General features: G+C 37.2%; 1 protein-coding gene across 1 annotated transcript in view; it reads right to left on the bottom strand.

Moving 5' to 3' along the window:
* Nucleotides 1-16,071: 16,071 nt before the first annotated feature.
* Nucleotides 16,072-20,289, bottom strand: part of LOC307177017 (uncharacterized protein) — a gene marked incomplete at its 5' end in the record, with an annotated part of 88,697 nt that continues 84,479 nt past the window's right edge. Inside the window, one exon of the mRNA XM_079903701.1 lies at nt 16,072-18,824. Within this exon, the coding sequence (XP_079759827.1) occupies nt 18,622-18,824 (203 nt within the window). The 3' untranslated portion in view covers nt 16,072-18,621. The remainder of the gene's footprint in view (nt 18,825-20,289) is intronic.

The following is a 20,289-nucleotide window of genomic DNA, read 5'->3' as shown; positions in this document are numbered from 1 at the left end:
GAACGCCTTCCTGTTTGCACCAGAGAAAACATAAGAACCCAAGTTTTTGTCTATCCCCATCTCTGCGTCAGGTCCAAGCCCTTTTCCTAGAGATATGGTAACCATTCTTTATTCTATAACCCTCATTTGAAGCCACTTCTGACCTGCAATGAAGATGAATAAAGAAAACCTGGACCATTGTTCTACATCATGGACCACAGCTCAGATTTGGACTATTCTTGCACATGGACCAGTAAAATGTATAGGACCTTAAGCCCATGTTCGTTATTTGTATCAAATGATGACCAGTAGACTGATTTTGCATCACTTTTCTTGTAGCAGGAGATGAATTAAATAAATAACTTAGGTAAAAAAAGAAAAGGAGAGAAAAAAAGGTAAAGTTAAGAGGAAGACCATGTATCACTCCCTCTTTTCTTGTTGCCCTAGATTCCATCCTTCCAAGCAAGGAATCATAACATTTATATATATATATATATACACATACACACACACACACACACACACACACACATATATATAACATATACATGCACATATATATACACACGTTATTTATGTTTTGTGCAAATAAACTTTCTGCACACTACATAAAATACAAAAATCGATCAGTTACAATTAAAGTTCCCACTACTCAGCACTGTGCAAAGAGAAAATTGGAAATATCAGTTCGAGATTAGTTCTCACTTTGATGCAATGGTCTCAGCAGAGGTGGATCTAGAGGAAGTGTAAGGTGGCAGGTCTTCTATGATGAATGGCTTATTAGAGGAGAGTATGAATTGGTAATAAAAAACATGGGATTTCAGTTCACAATACTGATATAATTTGTGAGGTGAAAATAGCTAAGAATTTTTCAAAAATAATGACAGACACCAAACCATAGATCAAGGACTCAGAGGAGTCCAAGTGGGATAAATAATAAAAAAAACTTTCACCTGGCATGTTGTGTTCAAACTACAGAAAATCAAAGAAAAAATCTGGAAACACACACACAGAAAAACAACACCTTACCTATGAAGAAAGAAGTATAAGATTTATAGCAGACTTCTTGTCATCAACAATGCAAGCAAAAAGAGAGTGGAGAGAAATATTTAAAATGTTGAAATAAAGGAATCACCAAGCTAGAATTCTGTATTAAGGAAAATTGTTCCTCAAAAATGAAGGAGAAATAAACACTTTCTCAAATGAACAAAAATGAGGAATTTTTCACCAGTAGATCTGCCTTTCAAAAAATGTTTAAAGAAGTTTAATTTTTTTAAAGTTTAGAGAAAGAAAATGATGCAGGTTAGAAACTGAGATCTATGTAAAGAAATGAAGGGCATTAGAGAGGGAACACATAAAGGTAAAATAAACCCTTTTACTTTTCTTTTTCTTACTTGATTTAATATAAGTGTTCAAACTAACAACAGCAACAATATATTGGATGAGTATAGCTTATTGATAAGTGAAATGAGTGACATCAATGTTAGAAGGGATGAATACGAAATATTTTAAGGTACCTACACACTCATAAAATAATATAGACCTATTTAGAAGTGGACTTGTAAATACATGTTGTAAATACATGTTGCCATCCTTAGGGCAACCACTAAAATCATTTTTTAAAAAGAAGTATAACTGATTTGTTAAGAAATGAGAGAAAACAGAATCATATAAAATGCCTAATTAAACCAGATAAGGCAGAAAAGGGTAGAATATTAAAAAATAAGAAGTGCAATGAATAGAGAACAGTACAGAAAGGGGAGAGATTAATCCAACTACACTCATAATCACTTTAAATGTGAATGGATTAAATGCAACTATAAAAATTAAAAACAGAAAATGACAGAAGGGATAAAAAAAACAACTGACTATATGTTGTCTGCAAGAAACCCACTTTAAAAAGAAAGACATAGATTATAAGTAAAGTGATGAAGAAAACTATACCACACTAACACTAATGAAGGGAAAGCTGGAGTAGCTATATTAATGTCAGGCAAAGCAGACTTCAAACAAGGAAAATTATCAGGGATAGAGAGAGCATTACATAACGAAAAGGGGGTCAATTTTCTAAGAAGACTTAATCCTTAATGTGTATGTGCATAACAGCAAAGTACCAAAATAAGTGAGGCAAAAACAGATAGAATGGCAAGATGAAATAAACAGCTCTATTATTATAGTTGGAGACCTCAACAGACCTCTATCAGTAATTGACAGATTCTGCTTACAGAAAATCAGTGAGCATACAGTTGAACTGAACCACCATCATTATCAACTGTATCTCATTGACATTTATAAAGTACTTATCCAACAGCAGAAGATTACAGTCATCCCTTGGTACCTGAGGGGGATTGGTCCCAGGAGCCCCTGCATATACCAAAATCTGCTGATGCTCAAGTCCCTCATATAAAATGTAGTAGTAAAATGAATGGAAATTTCAATCCAAGTTGATTGAATCCACAGACGCGAAACCCAAGAATTTGAAGGGCTAATTAAAACCACAATAAATACATTAAACGTAAGATTTAATTTAGCTAAATAGACAATTATTATTTATTTATGACATACCCAATTTAACAGGACATAGAAAGTCTGAAGTATGAGTGACAAAGAATCTAAGGGGAGAATACTGATCAAAAAGAAATGGATTTAGTTATAATAATATTAGAAAAAGAAGTCAAAAATACTATCAGGGATTAAAAGATATTTACTATGATAAAATGTATGAATCATTAAGACCTAGTAACTCCAGCTTCTCAAGCTTCTATAAATATAGCAACTCAGTCTTCACAAGGGAAAATTGAAAATCCACAAACTGGGAAATGTTCTCACACTTCTTTCACTTAATGCTATGTCAAAAAATATTTATAGATATAGATAGGTAGATGACAGATAGATGAATGAATGGATGTGTGTGTGTGTGTGCACATGCATATGTGTATCTTATAAGAGTCTTGAATCAGCAACTGAATTATTGAATCTGACACTGACCTGGGGTAACATTCAGACACTTCAAAAACATCTAGATAAGTGGTCTGAGGTATCAATACCATCTATTAAACAGAAATGATACCCTCTCAAGTTGTTAGCATGAGAGATATGGAGGTCAGGTGATAAGCTGAGTTCTGACCCAAGCCCAACTCACAGTGTGCTCACTGGTTCATAATGAAATTTGTGGATATTTATCCCGTTCCTGATATATAAGTGGAAAAAACACAGTTAGTGATAGAACACCCCTTGTCTTGCTTTTCAAATTTGTGTAGGAAAGCCAAATGAAACTGAACTGAACTTGTCTCCCATTCCAACAAGCTTGAAATCAACAGCAATACTGCATTTCTGGAATTATTGAAGAGATGTGTATTACTGTCAAAGATATGACAAATGTAGTAGTTGTGATTCCTAGATATCCCCATTTAATTTGCTTACATGGCTTTAGCACAACAGTGATGGATCATGGCACATAAACATGGACTCTTGTATATTTAACAGGTGGTAGCCTGATTTTGAATTGAAACTGCTATGTCTACATATGATACCCTGACTAAAAAAGCTTATCATAGACATTACCATTGGAGATTTAGGTGTGCATCTATTGGTTTGGAAAATAATAAATAAGTAAATTTTCAATCTCCATTAAGTGTGTGTGTGTCTATGTGTGTGTGTTTATATGGTAAGGACCAAGGACGATAGTTCCACCTTCACGGTTTTATATAAGTATTATATCAACTCTCTTGCTTTCTACATAATACTGTATATAGGGCATTTATGATCTCAATAATCCATAGAAGATACCAGTAATTTGCTATATTGATTACATCAGAGTGCTCATTTAACCCCTTTGGGCCCCCACGGGAGTGGAGGAAGACTGGACAGAGAGGGAGAAGGGGCCATTGAAGGTACAGTATTTACTATGGGATTTAACTCCTCAAAGGCCTCCCAGTAGCTTCAGATCTGCTCAAGAATCCTTCATGTCCTGCTGGTTTGCAGCGAGTGGCTCACAGCTTCAAGGCCTCCTCTGCCAGATGGAGAACTATTTCAAACATCCTGCCTCTATTTTGTACTGTAGCAATGCAGACAGGAGACCTGACCCCATTTTCAGGTTCTAAAGAGAAATTCTAAGTACCTGAAAGACTGAGGAACATGGTGGCTTTTATTTAAGATGTGGAGATAGAGAGCACATACCTGGACTTGGGCCTGCAGCAGCACCAAATTGCACCAAGAGTTCCCTTTATTTTCTCTCGCATCTCTGTTTCTCCTTTTCTCTCTGCTGGATTAGCCACGGGGACTCCAAGTTCTTCATTGTGTGGTCCTGGTACCCAGATTCTCCTGGGAATTATAAAGCTATTCACCTTCTACATCGAGCACTTCTTATTTTTTCCCCAGCAACATAAGTCATCCTTAAGAGGGGTCAGGGTGCTAGCTCTTAAATATATTTTAGTCATCCCTTTGTACATTAAATTCTCTTTCTTGGAGACTGCTCCTGACATGGTGTTCACCGTGCTCTCAGCTGGCCTCCTGAAGTTCTGCCCTGCCTTCCCCACCAGGTACAGTTCAGGAGCTGCCTACCTCAGGGTGATAGGTTATCTTCTAGTTGCTTTATTCCTTTCCGTTTTACATTTAGAGAGTATAATTGGAATACATAAACTTCTCTGTGACCACAGCTTTATTTGCAACCCACAGGTTTTGTTATGGCATATTTTCATTATCATTCAATTAATAAAATTCTAATTCCCATTGCGACTTTATCTTTGACCTACATAATGATCAGAAGTATGTTTTTAATATCCAACTATTTGGTAAAATATTGGTTATACAGGTTTAAATTTCTTGCTTATTCAGAGCCTTGTTTTATAACCAGAATATAGTCAATTTTATAAATGTGCCATGTGCACCTAAAAATTTCTGCATAATATATATATTCCATCATTGTCGGTGCAGTGTTTTATGTAAATTTAGGCCAAAGTTTTTAATGATGGTATTCAGATCTTCTATAATCTGCTGATTTGTTGTTGTGGTTCTATGTTACTGATCTAGGTAATTTAGATTTTTCTACTTCTACTTAGATTTTTGGAATTTCCCTTCATATATTGCATTGAAGTTTAGACTTATAATATATTCCTTGTAAAGTAACAGTGGGTTTTATTATCCTGCCTTATCGCCAGTGATACTTTTTGCTTTCAAATCTATGTTAACATTAAAAAATCTTCTGCAATTTTACTTATTGTTGTTATGACATAATTTCTGAATCCTTTCATTTTCAATCTGACTCTTGTCTCTTGTAGGTGGCATAGAATTAGGTTTTTGGTTTGTTTCAATAATCCTTGTCCTTTAATTTCAGTATTTACAGTTAATGTATTTTCTTATAGACCGTTTACTCCTTGCTTACTATTTGTCCCACCTTGTTATGTTCCTTTAGCTCTTCTTTCTTCCTTTGAGATTTCTTCAAATTCCATTTTCCCTTGTATTAGCTTGTTATTTTTACATAAGTAGCAGTTACACATGTACCATGACTTATTAGCTCTTTTACTTCTTCTCAAGCAATGCTGAGATCTTAAATTTCTTTTACTACTTTTTCCTCTTCCTTTTGTTGTAATGCATTCTAATGTTTGATATATTTTATTATTACTCTTTTTTGCTGTTAGATTTTATTTAGGTTTATCCACTTATTTATCCTTTCTGTTATACATAATTCTTTATAAAGTCCTTATTTTCATCTGTGATAATCTTCCTTCTGCCTGCAGGTCTCCCTTTAGAATTTAATTCAGTCAGTTCTGATGAGAACATATTTTCTAAATTTTGTTTGTCTGCAAATTTCCTTATTTCATCTTTCCTTCCAAACAACATTTTCTCTGCCTCTAGAATTCCCAATGCGCAGTTCTTTTCTTTAGCACTTAAAAATGTTATTCCATTATTTTCTAGTATCCAGTCAGTTTCGCTGAGAAGTAAGCTGTAATCTCAATCCTACTGTTCCTTTGAGAGTAATCTCTCTCTTTTTCCTCGGGCTGCTTTTAAGATGTCATGTTTTTCTTTGCTGTTCATGAATTGTACTGTGGTGATCTTAGGTGTGGTTTTCTTTGTTCTTGTTGCTTTTTTTTAGTGCTTATTGAATTTAAGGCTCCATATATTCTTTTTAGTTTTAGAGAACTCTCAGCTGTTAATATTGTTTTCATCCCAATCTCTCTCTCCTTTTTTCTTTGGACTCCAGTTTACACATATGATAAAAATGTTTATTGTGGCCCATATGTCTCAAATGCGCTTTTGTGTACTTTTTATTCTTTTCGTTTCCCATGCTTTAGTCTTAATATTGTTACTACTCTATCTTCCAGTTCACTTACCTCTGTTTACCTGTGTCCAATCCACTACTGAGTTTTAAATTTCGTATAATTTTAAATTCTATCAGTTCAACTTCAATCAGTTTATAGTTTCTAGTTGTCAAGTTAAATTCTTCACCTTGTCATCTATTTTCTTGAACTTGATAATATTTACCAAAATATGTATGAACTTGAACGTTTAGGTCATCTATGATTCTGATTCTTTTTTGTTTTTTATTCTAATTCTCCTTTTCTTGGTAGTCTTGGTGGTTCTTCAGTGAATGCCAGACTTGGGATATGACAAGTTGTAGAGAATCTGAATGACATTACAGTTGTCCTTTGAACAACCTGGGTTTGAACTGCACAGATCCACTTATGCATGGATTTTTTTTCAATAAGTCATACAGTACGACACGATCTGTGGTTGGTTGAATCCTCAGATTCAGAACCACAGATAAGAAGGGCCGACCATAAAGTTATATGGGGATTTTTGACTGCACAGGGAGTCAGCGTCTCTAACCCCTACATTGTTCCAGGGTCAACTGTATTTTCTTGAGGAGAGAATTTCCTATTCTTAGGTAGGGAGCAGAGGGGAAGATCACCTCAGTCACTGGACCAACTTCATACTCATTTTCCTTCTTTATGAGGTTCAATGTAGATGTTGCATTAACCTTCCTAACACATAGACACACAGACACACACAGACACACACACACACACACACACACACACATATGTAGAGACTTCCAATGTCCTAATTCATATCATTAGTTTTCCATTGGGCCACAAATCTTTCATAGGTTCTGAACCCCAATTTTGTCTCTTCAGCATTATGAGCCAACTAAGTCTTTGCTTTGACTTCAGTTAGCTTTTGTTTGACTTCTTAGCATCTTGTCTTGTCTACCTATTATACATGGAAAATACTGCAAGGAAACACTGTTGCTGAATCCAGCTCCGTTCTCTGAATCTTTACTCTCTCTGTGATTTTGGTCCTTAAAATTCTAGCTGCCTTGTTATTTCTCAATTCCAACTCTGGTTTCCTTAGTCCTATGACACTGTCCTAAGATCTACTGGCTTTTCTACCTCTTAGGAGTCACATTTGGTTTCTCAGACTTTTGCTCTTCATCAGTAGTTTCTAAATGACTGGGCTAGAAACGCATGTGCAGAATATTGTTCTCACTTCAGTGAGTTTCTTTCTCTATTTTACTTTTCTAGGTCATGGCTACCTCAGTAGCTTTCTAACACTCACAGTCAAATGTTTCATATGATTTATCTGGCCTTTCTAGTTCTGGGGTAAACATTTTCATACCTTCCAATCCAATTTAAGTAATGTATTGTTTTTACAGTGCATTAGTGGAAATTAAATGGTAAATTCAGTCAGTCATTTCATACATCAAAAAGGAAAATCAGTCAACACAACTGTCTGACTGAAATGAATGAAGAAAACAATTCAAGGTAAACAACTGTCCCAGTAGACTTGTATAAATACAGTAGTGGTGTCATGTGCAGAATTAATCTTTCCTCACCCTTAACTGCAGAACACTCTGCCAGCCAATTCAGTCACTCAAATGATACTGAATTATAATATTCCAGTTTCATTTACTCTCAGTTACTGGTGACTGCCCTTCCTTCTCCTTCATCTGTCCATCAGTGGAGAATGTCAGAGCAGGAGAATAGTAATATTGGCATATTGTAATGCACTGTCTTGAATTCTACAGCTTCAAAATTCTTAGGCTAACCCAATGATCTTAAAGAGCCTGGTGCAGAAAGGATATGTGAATTAAATCCCAGACCACTGGCTGACCCTTCCAGCACTAACATCCCTTATTCCTGGTTCTAATATATCACAGAATACTCAAGAGGAAAGTTTTGAGTGGTCAGCAGAAATATGGCTCCAAAGCAGGCACATGGAAAAGAAATGTTGTCATCTGTGAACCACTTTAAAGTTGACTTTGTCTTTTACTCATAAACCAGATTCAGTGTGAATTCTGTTCTGCTATATGTTAGAGAATCTGTTGGAGGAGTGTGGGCAATTCTTTTGAATTTTTTACTATCTAACTTTTTGGTTTTTTAACATCTTTATTGGAGTATAATTGCTTTACAGTGCTGTGTTAGTTTCTGCTTATAACAAAGTGAATCAGCTATACATATACATATATCCCCATATCTCTTCCCTCTTGCGTCTCCCCCCCTCCCACCCTCCCTACCCCACCCCTCTAGGTGGTCACAGAGCATGGAGCTGATCTCCCTGTGCTATGTGGCTGCTTCCCACTAGTATCTATTTTACATTTGGTAGTGTATATATGTCCAAGTCACTCTGTCACTTCATCTCAGCTTACCCTTCCCCCTCCCCGTGTCCTCAAGTCCATTCTCTATGTCTGCGTCTTTATTCCTGTCCTGCCCCTAGGTTCTTCAGAATAATTTTTTTTTTTTAGATTCCATATATCTGCGATAGCGTACGGTATTTGTTTTTCTCTTTCTGACTTATTTCACTCTGTATGACAGTCTCTAGGCCCATCCACCTCACTGCAAATAACTCAATTTCATTTCTTTTTATGGCTGAGTAATATTCCATTGTATATATGTGCCACATCTTCTTCATCATTCATCTGTCGATGGACACTTAGGTTGCTTCCATGTCCTGGCGATTGTAAATAGTGCTGCAGTGAACATGGTGGTACATGTCTCTTTTCGAATTATGGTTTTTTTAGGGTATATGCCCAGTAGTGGGATTGCTGGGTCGTATGGTAGTTTTATTTTTAGTTTTTTAGGGAACCTCCATACTGTACTCCATAGTGGCTGTATCAATGTACATTCCCACCAACAGTGCAAGAGGGTTCCCTTTTCTCCACACCCTCTCCAGCACTTATTGTTTGTAGATTTTTTTAATGATGGCCATTCTGACTGGTCACACAAAAAACTTTGGCATGGTGTTCATCATCTAGCTAATCCTAACATGCAGACATTTATGAGAGTAAAGTCAGGTCTTTGCCAGAGTGGGTGGCGTATTTGGGCAACTGGGTCAAATCAAGAAGGGCAAATGTAGGCTGCCAGAGTAAATAAGGAGAGGAAAAACAAAAAGAGCGAGACATATCATTCATCAGTGATTTCCCCCCCAATATTCTTAGCCTCCACCTATCTCCATCTTACTGGTAACACAGGAAATAGACTGAAGAATCAGGTAAAAGGTCTCTACAGAAACTGAGGTAATATAGAAAATAAAAAAATAAAACATAAAATTGTAAATTTTCTTCCTAGGGATAATTGAGATGATACTTCAATAATAACATAAGATCAGGTGAAGTCTAAAGAAATTTTAGAAAACCCGGATAAAGTAAGAAAACATCTCTTCGCCAGCATCCGAATGTTAGAGAGACACCAAAACATGTGGGCCAAGTTCTGGAGAGAAGGGAAACACAGACGCAAGCTTGACATTTGGTGCAGCTTTTCTCCTTGGGGCATTTGCTGATTCAACTCATACAGCCTAGGAGCTGAAAAGCCAAGGAGTTCAAAAGACTCTAACCACAGAAGCCAAACGGCAAGAGCTCAAGCTAAAGGCAACAACTAATGGAATGACAAGCTACACGTATCCTTAGTCTCACAGGGCTGGGGGAATCATTACATTTAAAGCCTAACAAATACAAGGGTAGTTGGGAATAGGGAGAATCTAAACGTTCACATGGTAATCCCAAAGGGCAACACCCGTAGAGGAAGGACAAGACAGAAATAGAGCAACCTTCACACAGAGTGAAAAACGGCTTTGAATGAGCTCAAACTGAGAATGGACTAAGATTTCCAGTCCCTATAGTAACTGTCTGCCATGGGCAAAAGGAAATCTTTTCAAGAGAACGATAACAACATCCTGAATGTGGAGGTATCTTTATAGTTTCCTAAAATAAGTTAAGCCCAATTTTAATATAAAAATAATTGGACATACCAGGAAAAAGACTAAATGATCAAAAGATTAAAAAAAAAAAAGAAAGAAAGAAAGAAGGAAAAAAGAAAATATAAATAGACACAGGAGGACAAAAGTGAGTAGACCTTGGTTAAAAAACAAAACAACTATGATTAAACAAAGAAAATAGACGCACGGCAAATAAGCATATGAAAAGATGCTACACATTCCACGTCATCAGGGAATTTTAAATTAGAACAATAATGAGATACCACTACACACCTATTCAAATGTCTAAAATCCAAATACTGAAATACCAAAGTTGTTGACGATGCAGAATAACTGGAACTCTCATTTGTTGCTAGGAGGATACTTGGCAATTTCTTACAAAACTAAACATACTTTTACCATACAGTGATCTAGTAATCATGCTATTTGGTATTTACCCATAGGAACTGAAAAGTTACATCCACATAAAAACCTGTACGTGGATGTTTATAACAGCTTCTTTCATAATTGCCAAAACTTGAAATCAACCAAGATGTTTTTCAATAGGTGAATGGATAAACGAACTATGGTATATCGGTACAAAGGAATAGCGTTCAGCAATAAAGAGAAAAGGCTATGTAGCCATGAAAAGACATGGAAGAAGCTTAAATGCATATTGCTAAGTGAAAAAAAGCCAATCTGCAAAGGCTACATGCATATTATATGATTGCAGCTATATGAAATTTAGGAAAAGGCAAAAGTGTGGAGACAGTCAAAAGATCAGTGGTTGCCAGAGGTTGTGGGGAGGGAGAAAAGGATGGGTGAAGCCCCGAATTTTAAGGGCAGAGAAACTCCTGTGTATGGTTCTGTAATGGTGGATACAGGCTCTTGCACATTTGTCAAAAATCATATAATGTACAAAACAAAGAGTGAAGTCTAAAGTAAACCATGGACATTAGTTAGTAATAATGTGTCAATATTGGTTCATTAACTATAACAAATGTATTACGCTAATGTAAGATATTAATAATAGGGGAAACGGGGTAGAGAGGTAAGGAGGTATGAGAACTCTGTCCTTTCTGCTTAATTTTTCTGTAAACCAGAAACGGCTCCGAAATAGTCTGTTAATTTAAAAAACAAATCTAGACCTGCATACAAAACTTGCACGTAAATCCAACCACAGCAGCATTATTCATAAGAGCCCCAAAGTGGAAATACCCCAAGTGGCCATTTACTGTGAATGGGTAGATGAAACATAGTAATATCTACACCATGGAATACTATTCAGCCATAAAAAGAAATCAAGTACTGATGCATGCTACAACATGGATGAACCTTGAAAACATGCTAAGTAATTGTATGATTCCATTTGTATGCAATGTCCAGTCTAGACAAATCTGTAGAGACAAAGTATATTAGTGGCTGCCTAGGGTTTGGAGAAATGGGGGAGTGAGTGACCTATAATAGATTCTGTTTCTTTTGGGGGGTGGATGAAAGTTCTAAAATTGATTGTGGTGGTAGATGCATAACACATTAAATTGTACACTTGAAATAATATGGAAAGTAAATTATATCTCAATGAAACTATTATTTAAAATTATGATTAATGTATTAAAAAAAGGACAACATGTACAATTTAAGCAAAAATTGTCTGTGAAATGCAACCAAAAGAAACTTCTAGAATTGAAAATGCTGAAACTAAGCACTCAGAAGATCGGTTGAACAGTACTTTAGTCAAACAAAAGAAAGGATTACAAATGTCAATTAAAAAATAACTACACTAAAATGTGGAGGGAAAATGACGGAAAACAGAAATGAGTACTTAAGACATATAGAGTATATATAAAACACTGTGTCTAGCCAGCCCCAAGTCACACAGCCTAGGGAGGAGACACACAGCCTACCTGAATCATAAGGACTTCTCCAAAGGAAAAATGAGGTTCTGATGCCAGAAGTGGATGGAATGAATTGCAAAGAAAAAGAACAATGGTAAAGTATAATCTAGATATACATCGGTAAATACATAGGTTCCCTGGGGTTGTGATCTGGTACAAACACTAAAAAAAAAAAAGATAAGACTCATAGTAGAGGCTGCTAGATTCTGCTGAGGAAAATGTCCAGGGAGGGAAGAGTTGATTTATTTCATTATTTTTTTAGAGTCCACATATAAGTGACATCATGCACTATTTGTCTTTGTCTTATTTCACTTAGCATAGTGTCCTCCAGTTTTATCCATGTTGACTTAAATGATAGGATTTTCTTCTTTTTTAAGGTTGAATAATATTCCATCGTGTATATATATACCATATTTCCTTTATCCATTAATCTACTATGGACACTTAGGTTGTTTCCATACCTTGGCTCTTGTGAATAATGCTACAATGAACATGGGAGTACAGATATCTCTTCTAATAATGATGATGTTTCCTTTGGATATATACTCAGAAGTGGGAGTGAGGAAGAACTTATGACACAAATCGACCATGTGTAAAAGATGTTGTAGGAATGAAAAAGTCTGAACACCTAGGCAGAGTGTGGAGTATTTGGAAAGGTCATTGTTCAAGGTCATACATAGTTTAAAATTATGACATTTCAGTGAGCCTGTGTGCATGAAGGCTTGCTTATATTTTGGGATTTGAATATAGTGCAAAGAAGTGTTGCTAAATATTCGATCAACATCAAAAACAGGGTGGAAATGTTTTTTCTTTTATTATGAAACTGCAGGAAAGGCAAGCCTAGAATTCTAGGCCCACTAGAATCTTCCCTGATGATAGTGCTAATTTAGGAGAAGAAGAAGGATCCAAGGCCATAGAACAATTTTGAAAGCAAAATAAGACTGCTGAGTCTTCACCCAGTGTATGAGATTAAGTTTTAATGGCATATGATGAAGTGGCCATGACACAGCCGGCAGAGCTCGTTGAGTTGTTGAAAATGGCTCTTGAAGCTACAGGAAATGAACAGTAGACATAGAAAAAGAACAACGTAAATCCCAAAGAGTGGAAGGACAAAATTAATCAAGAGAAAAGTCAAAAATAGAGAAGAAAAGCAGTAAACTTGACAAATAAAACCAAAAGCTTGTTCTTTAGAAAGACCAATAAAATAAGCAATATTTGGCAAATATGATAGTGATGGGACTAGCTATAAAACAGAGTTTTTTTTTTTAATTACAAAAGAATACCATGGTAGCTTTATACCAACACATTTGAAAATCTGGACAAAATGGCTGATTATTGATTAGTTATGTGCAGCCATTATTTACTCCTGTTTTGAGTAGAGAATACAAGTAGCTTTATGAAAATAGAAAATATAATCAAAGATATACACCTTAGAAAGACATCAGTTATTTTCCAATGTATTAAAAAATTAGAAGAGTCCTAATACAAAAATCAGATATGGAAAATTTACCCAAAAGTAACTAGAAGCACATTTCTTTTAAGATCTTAAGTTCTACCTCATATTAGCAAATAGATTCCAGCAACGTATTTTTAAAAAGTCATTATGATCAAGAGGGATTTATCACCATAAAGCAGATTTTTTCCCTAATTGGGATTCGGGCAGATGAGCTATGGGACTTTTCAAATCTCCAAAAATAGTGACAAGAATAGTGACAGAAAAATAGGAGGCTGCAAGCAAAAACATTCAGGAAATGAGGAGAAATGAATGAGATTTAATAGATGATTATGACAGCCAGGATAGTACAGTTTGTTGGCACATACTTCATACAAGCTGAGGCTTTGGTTTTTTTTGTCGTTGTTTTGTTTTTGTTTTTTTAAATTAGGAGAAATGTCTTAGAAGCAGCACTGTGGGGGGGAAGAGAATGACAATCTAGTCTCTAAGCTCTACAACAGAGAGCTGTCCTTCTCTGAGGAGACAGTAAGGAAAGCTGTGTCATCAGGGGAAGTCAGGTTTTTTTTGTTGTTGTTTTGTTTTTTGCGGTACGCGGGCCTCTCACTGTTGTGGCCTCTCCCGTTGCGGAGCACAGGCTCCGGACACGCAGGCTCAGCGGCCATGGCTCACGGGCCCAGCCGCTCCGCGGCATGTGGGATCTTCCCGGACCAGGGCACGAACCCGTGTCCCCTGCATCGGCAGGCGGACTCTCAATCACTGCGCCACCAGGGAAGGCCGGAAATCAGTTTTTTATTCAAGTCAGAAGATAAAGGAAACATTAAAGGAAAATACTGAAGATTGGGAATTTTGGTAATGACAGACTATATATTCTAAAGGATACACAGAAACTATTTGGGGAGTGAAGGATTGGAAAGAGACGGGAGATTAGATCAGATCAAGAGATGTAAGAGGTTATGGGGATAAAAATTAGTATTTAAATATCTTGAATGCTTGGACTTTTGGTAGTTACAGAGTAAAATGGGAATAAAAGCATGATGAGATTAATCCTGCTGGTCTTCTGGGGGAAGGTAAGTGGTGAAAACAGAGATATGGAGACACGCTGACTGCACTGGTTATACACCATACTGGTGGGCTTTCAAAATGCTAAATGGAGGTGGGGTCCTGGCTAGGGAAGGGGAAGTCTATATCGACTTGGACAACAGAATTTGGGGGGGGTGGCGATTTATTAAATCCAAGAGAGTAAAATATATCAAAAAGAGTGGAGGTCGGGAATCAGACAATGTGAAGAAGTTGGGGAGAGAGGAGGAATTGATTGGGGGTGGGTTGTCCCTGAGTCATTACCTGGTGGTGAGCACTCCTTAAAAGACAGAGCTGGGGAGTAGAGGTTTACCTAATGCAGCGCTGGAATTAATTAGTTGAGGTAAAAAATGTTTAGGAACATAGGAGTCTATCACTCACAAGTGTGGAAAAAAATTTCATCTCCCAGTAGAGACACTGCATTTTACACTTGCCATAAGGAAGATGAGTGTTGATGGGGGTCTGTATGATCCTGGGCTGATGATCCATAACACATATAGTCATAAAGATAAATGGGTTCTAAGTGGATCTGGTGATAGATTCTATTCACACTTCTGGTACTTCTTATTAAAATGACAACAAACTCATTTCAGGGATATATGTTCTTTGCAGTTAAAGATGAAAACCAGGCCCCTTAATGAGCCCGTATAGGGTAATACATTGTCTAGTATTAGCATCATGCTATTGCCACTTTTCAGGAAGCACTGTTCGCTAGAGTCTTTTCGTAATTTTACAGATAATCATGAAGTGTAATGTAATCATGGGAAAGCATTTACAGGAAAACTTCATTTATTTGGCATGATTGGGAAATAAATGTTCCTACCTTATTATTTTAGATAACTCAAACATCCCCCTGGAGAATCCAAAATTGAAAGAAAAAAATCTGTTTTCAATGAACTTCTTTTACAATTTGTTGTTTCTTTAAATACGGTAAAAGAACATAATTTAATCCTTTCTTGACTACTTAGACTAAGCAGGCTAGAGTCATTATCTGAAAGCTAGGTAGCCAAGGCCAAGATATTTAACTTCTCCCAACTTTCCTTTTCTCTTCTATAAAGTCAATACCAATTTTATAGGGTCATTATGAGAATTTAATGAGATAATGCAAAGAGAGCTTAGCTCCATTTCTGTCACACAGAACACAATCAAGGGTACCTATGATTATCAGTAGCCTTATCAGATCAGCACCTTAATTAGTAACATCAAAATCTGCCTCCACTCCAATCAAATGATGGCATCAGATCATATGACCCTCGACAAAATGACCCTAGACTACTGAGGTTTTGAATTCCAGTTCCGTGTTTTTCAGTATCTTCACTCTTTGCTGCAGTGTGTGTGCCTATACACAACTGCATTAATTTTTCTCTTCAACCACTGGATTTTCTGTTTCTAATATATTCTGGTATAACAAACTTGATACCTGAATTTACTAGGACTGTGTAGACTAAGTATAAAATTAATTTTGAATGAGAGCCAGAGGGCCTCTGTCATAAGCAAAGTCATGGATATTAGTGTATGAAATTGGTGACATCCACGTTGGTTATTGAGAAACATTTCTTGAATTCATCTCAACTTTTCAAATATTTGTCAGGTATCTGTTATATAAAGTCTAGATCACTGTCATAGCCTTTTATTTCATGATCAAATGCATTAGAGCACTTAATATGTTCAAGATGTGCTGCTGTACTAGGTATTAGGAATGCAAAAGTGATGAGCTAGGCCCTACTTTTAATTAGGGAGGCAGACCAGAATCTTCGCCATTCTAATATCTTAAGATTGGTACGGAGGATCAGGCTTAAGTTATTTTACCTAGACCTGAGTTTTCTAGGGGAAATGATATTTAACTTGGTTAAGTAAGAGTCAGACAAATAAGTGAAGAGAAAGGCAGGGACATTGGAAGTGTAAACGTCCAGAGGTAATAAAGAACTTGGAAAAGTTGATGACCTGAATAAAGCTCACTGTAGACGAAACATAAAATGGAACCGGAGGATAATACTGAGTTGTAACGCTGAGTACGTACATTAAGTAGGGACACGGATATGCAGACTATGTAAACCATGGTAAAGATTTTGGGCTTTTTTCCAAGGATTATGAAGGGCTGTTTAAAGGTTTAATCTGTGAAGTGATACACTCAGGCTTATGCTGAGTATATCATGTTTCAAAGGTCATTTTATGTTAACCACAGATAATGGATGGAGAGTACAAGTCAAGGGATGGGGGACGGTGCGCATGCTGCCCAGTGGTGGGGGTGGGGGGAGACTGCAGTGACCCACACTAGAGCGTGGGCAGTACAAATGATAGGGATTTTCACGAGGGGAAAACGGTAGGACTTGAAGACCAATAGAATAAAGGGAATGAAAGAGAGGTAGGTGTCAAGACTGACTTTGTGTTGCCCAACTTCACAGATGGTGGTACAATTTACTGAACAAAGGAATACCGACAAGGGACCACACTTGAAAAAGAAGGTCGAGAACTGAGACTCAAAACTTGGCAAATTTGAGGTACCTTTGAAGTATATACTTATCCCCTGGGAAGGGACCAAAACGTGCCCATTACTGTGTGTATTCCAACCTCTTACGCTGTTCCATCAGTCAAAAGTCCTGATAGTATGTCCCAGCAAGGCCACTTCTAAATTTTTACCAAGAGGAAATGAAAGTATATCATCCACACAAAGACTTGTAGACAAATATTCCTAACAGATTTAGTTATAAAAGACAAGACTGGAAACAACCCAAATGCCCATCAGGGAGTGCAAAGTTAAACTGTGGTATATATCCTTGTAGTGGAACACTATTCAGCCATAAATAAGTAAGTGAATAAATGGAGTAAGCTATTGATACGTTCAACGACATGAATGAATCTCAAAATCATTATGCTGAGTAAAATAACTCAGACCAAGAAAAAAAAAAGCATAATGCCATTTTTATAAAATTCTAGAAAATGTAAACTAATATATAGTGAGTAAAGCATAGAGAGAAGAAAGAATTGCAAAGCTGCACAAGAAAACACTGGGAATTATAACATATTTGGTATTTTGATTGGGATGATGGGTTTGTGGGTCTACGCATCTATTAAAACTCACAGTATTTAGTATACTTTAAATATGAACAATGTATTGTGTGTAAATTGTACCTCAATAAAGTTATTAAAAAGTCAACCCCCTGATCATCTGCTTCCAACCAGGTGAGCTCTCATTCCCTGTTCTATGTCCCATCATAACAACCTGTTTGATAATTAGCAGCATACCTGTTTGCTCCTTCTCTCCCTGTGGATTTCCAGCTGGGCACCAAAAGAGATTAAGCCCCTTTTGTTCCATGTGTCTCTTACAAACCTAACACAGTGAATGAAAGGATGAAGCATTGGTAGTCTCACTCATGCTGGTAAATATCTGAGAATGAACACCTTTTCCTATCAAATCAGGTCCTACGAGGACAGGGCAATAGGGGATGGATCAATGGTGGATACTAGGAAAGGTGTCTGCTTACGGTGCTCTCATATGCAAGTGAGGGACAGGAGGGTAAACAGGAGAGGGAGTGAGATAGTTAGGAAACAACGCTTTAACTTGAGACACATGTAGAAACCAGTAAAGAAAAATCTACGTGGAGGTGGAACACAATATAAAAACTATCCCATTTAATTTATGCTACCTATGAGACACCAAAGAACAATGCTTACATTTCAGGAATGGTGTTGGAAGTGCAAATCGAGAGGGAGATTTTGTGCATATGTTAGATGCAGCCGTCAGGGAACAGCCATTCTGGAATGAAGCGATGTCACGTCACTTTGGGGTTTCACTGTCATTCAGCTTCACTCTGAGCTCACTGCCCTCGGGAAGCTAGCAGGTTAGACGCTTTAACTGAGAAGGGAAAGCTTTGAGTCCTGGGAGATATTCCTGTAGCTGAGAGTTTAATTTTAACTAAATGGAAACGGCTCATGAAATAAAAGCAAGATTGAGCCTTTATGGAACATTTTAGGATTGTACACGGCGGCAGTCCCAAGATGAAAAACCAGGGTCCAAAGGTCAACTTAAAAAGATGCCTGGGGCTTCCCTGGTGGCGCAGTGGTTGAGAGTCCGCCTGCCGATGCAGGGGACACGGGTTCGTGCCCTGGTCCGGGAAGATCCCACATGCTGCGGAGTGGCTGGGCCCGTGAGCCATGGCCGCTGAGCCTGCACGTCTGGAGCCTGGGCTCTGCAATGGGAGAGGCCACAACAGTGAGAGGCCCGCATACTGCAAAAAAATAAATAAATAAATAAAAAATAAATAAATAAAAATAAAAAGATGCCTGTAGGGTCACTTAAAGCATCTGAAATGACCTACCATGGAAAATAAAATCCTAATGGGCAAATCCTTGTGCTTTATCTATACATACAAATGGAAAGTTAGATAGTTATCTAGCTGTTTTTAGATATTCAGTTTTATGCAAACGATGTTATTCTTAATGGCATTTTTGTAAGGCCCTCATTGCATACCATTTTAATTAAATTTTTATTTATTTAGCCACTGTGTTCACTGCCACGGAGCTGTAAATTATAATTTAAGATATAATTATTTCCTGATTTCAAGGATTAGCCTCTCTCTGCGCTACTTAAATAATATGATAGAAATTCTGTGATTCAACACTCAACTGAAAGATAAGAACAGTGTTTCAAGGGGGTTGGAAGAAGAGAGATCTATGTAAGCAATATGGAACAAGTAACTTTGCAAAGCAGAGATGGGCTTTGAGGCTACTCTTGAAGGATTCTTGAACTGGGGAAGTGATATAAGATAGAGAAGGGCATCCACATAGGAGAACAGGAGGAGTACAAGAGAGATACCACAGAAAGCTCTCAGGTTTCCATCCTTGTTAAAAAAAAAAAAAAATCTTATGGTGTCTGAGTTTGTTCAAAGTCTAAGAAAAATATTAGCATAGGCAGGGCTTCTCTATAATGGTGTAATGATCGAACCTGAAATAGAAACCACCTCAGGACAGAGGGAGGGTCAAAAGGCGTCAATTTCTCATTGTCTCCCATCAACACCCACTGTACTACACATAGTTCATAGATTAAAATCTTTTTTGACTGTGGACCTCAGATTGGACTGCCTGCGAATATGGTGTTCCACAGCACAGGCTAGTTTTATCTGTTTCTGGATTTTAATGCTTATTTTAAACTTCTGTAGTGAGAGATACTCTAGCAGGGTACTAAATATCAAAATGGAATTTGTCTTTACTAATGGCTTTAAAGTTAATCTGGGTTAGGGATTATAAAATTATAGATATTAGTATTTCCCTACTGTGTGATGAAAGCAACCCATGCTATACCATGCATTTAAGAAATGTCACCACACAAATCCCAAGATGGTCTTCCTCCACAATTCCAATGGCCAAATCCTTCAGGAACAGAATGCCATCCTCTTCTGAAATAATAATGTTAGATATAGTACTATTTTTAGAGTTGCTTGAGGATTTGTTTTCTTGGTTTTTTTTTTTTTTTTTGCGTTACGTGGGCCTCTCACTGTCGTGGCCTCTCGCATTGCGGAGCACAGGCTCCGGACGCACAGGCTCAGCGGCCATGGCTCACGGGCCCAGCCGCTCCACGGCATGTGGGATCTTCCCGGACCGGGGCACGAACCCCTGTCCCCTGCATCGGCAGGCGGACTCTCAACCACTGCGCCACCAGGGAAACCCTGTTTTTTTTTTTTTTTTGATGTTAAC

Source organism: Stenella coeruleoalba (genome assembly GCF_951394435.1).
Source record: "Stenella coeruleoalba genome assembly, chromosome: 1".
NCBI lineage: Eukaryota > Metazoa > Chordata > Mammalia > Artiodactyla > Delphinidae > Stenella > Stenella coeruleoalba.
Note: the sequence above shows the minus strand (reverse complement) of the source record. Positions and strands in the feature narration are given on the sequence as shown.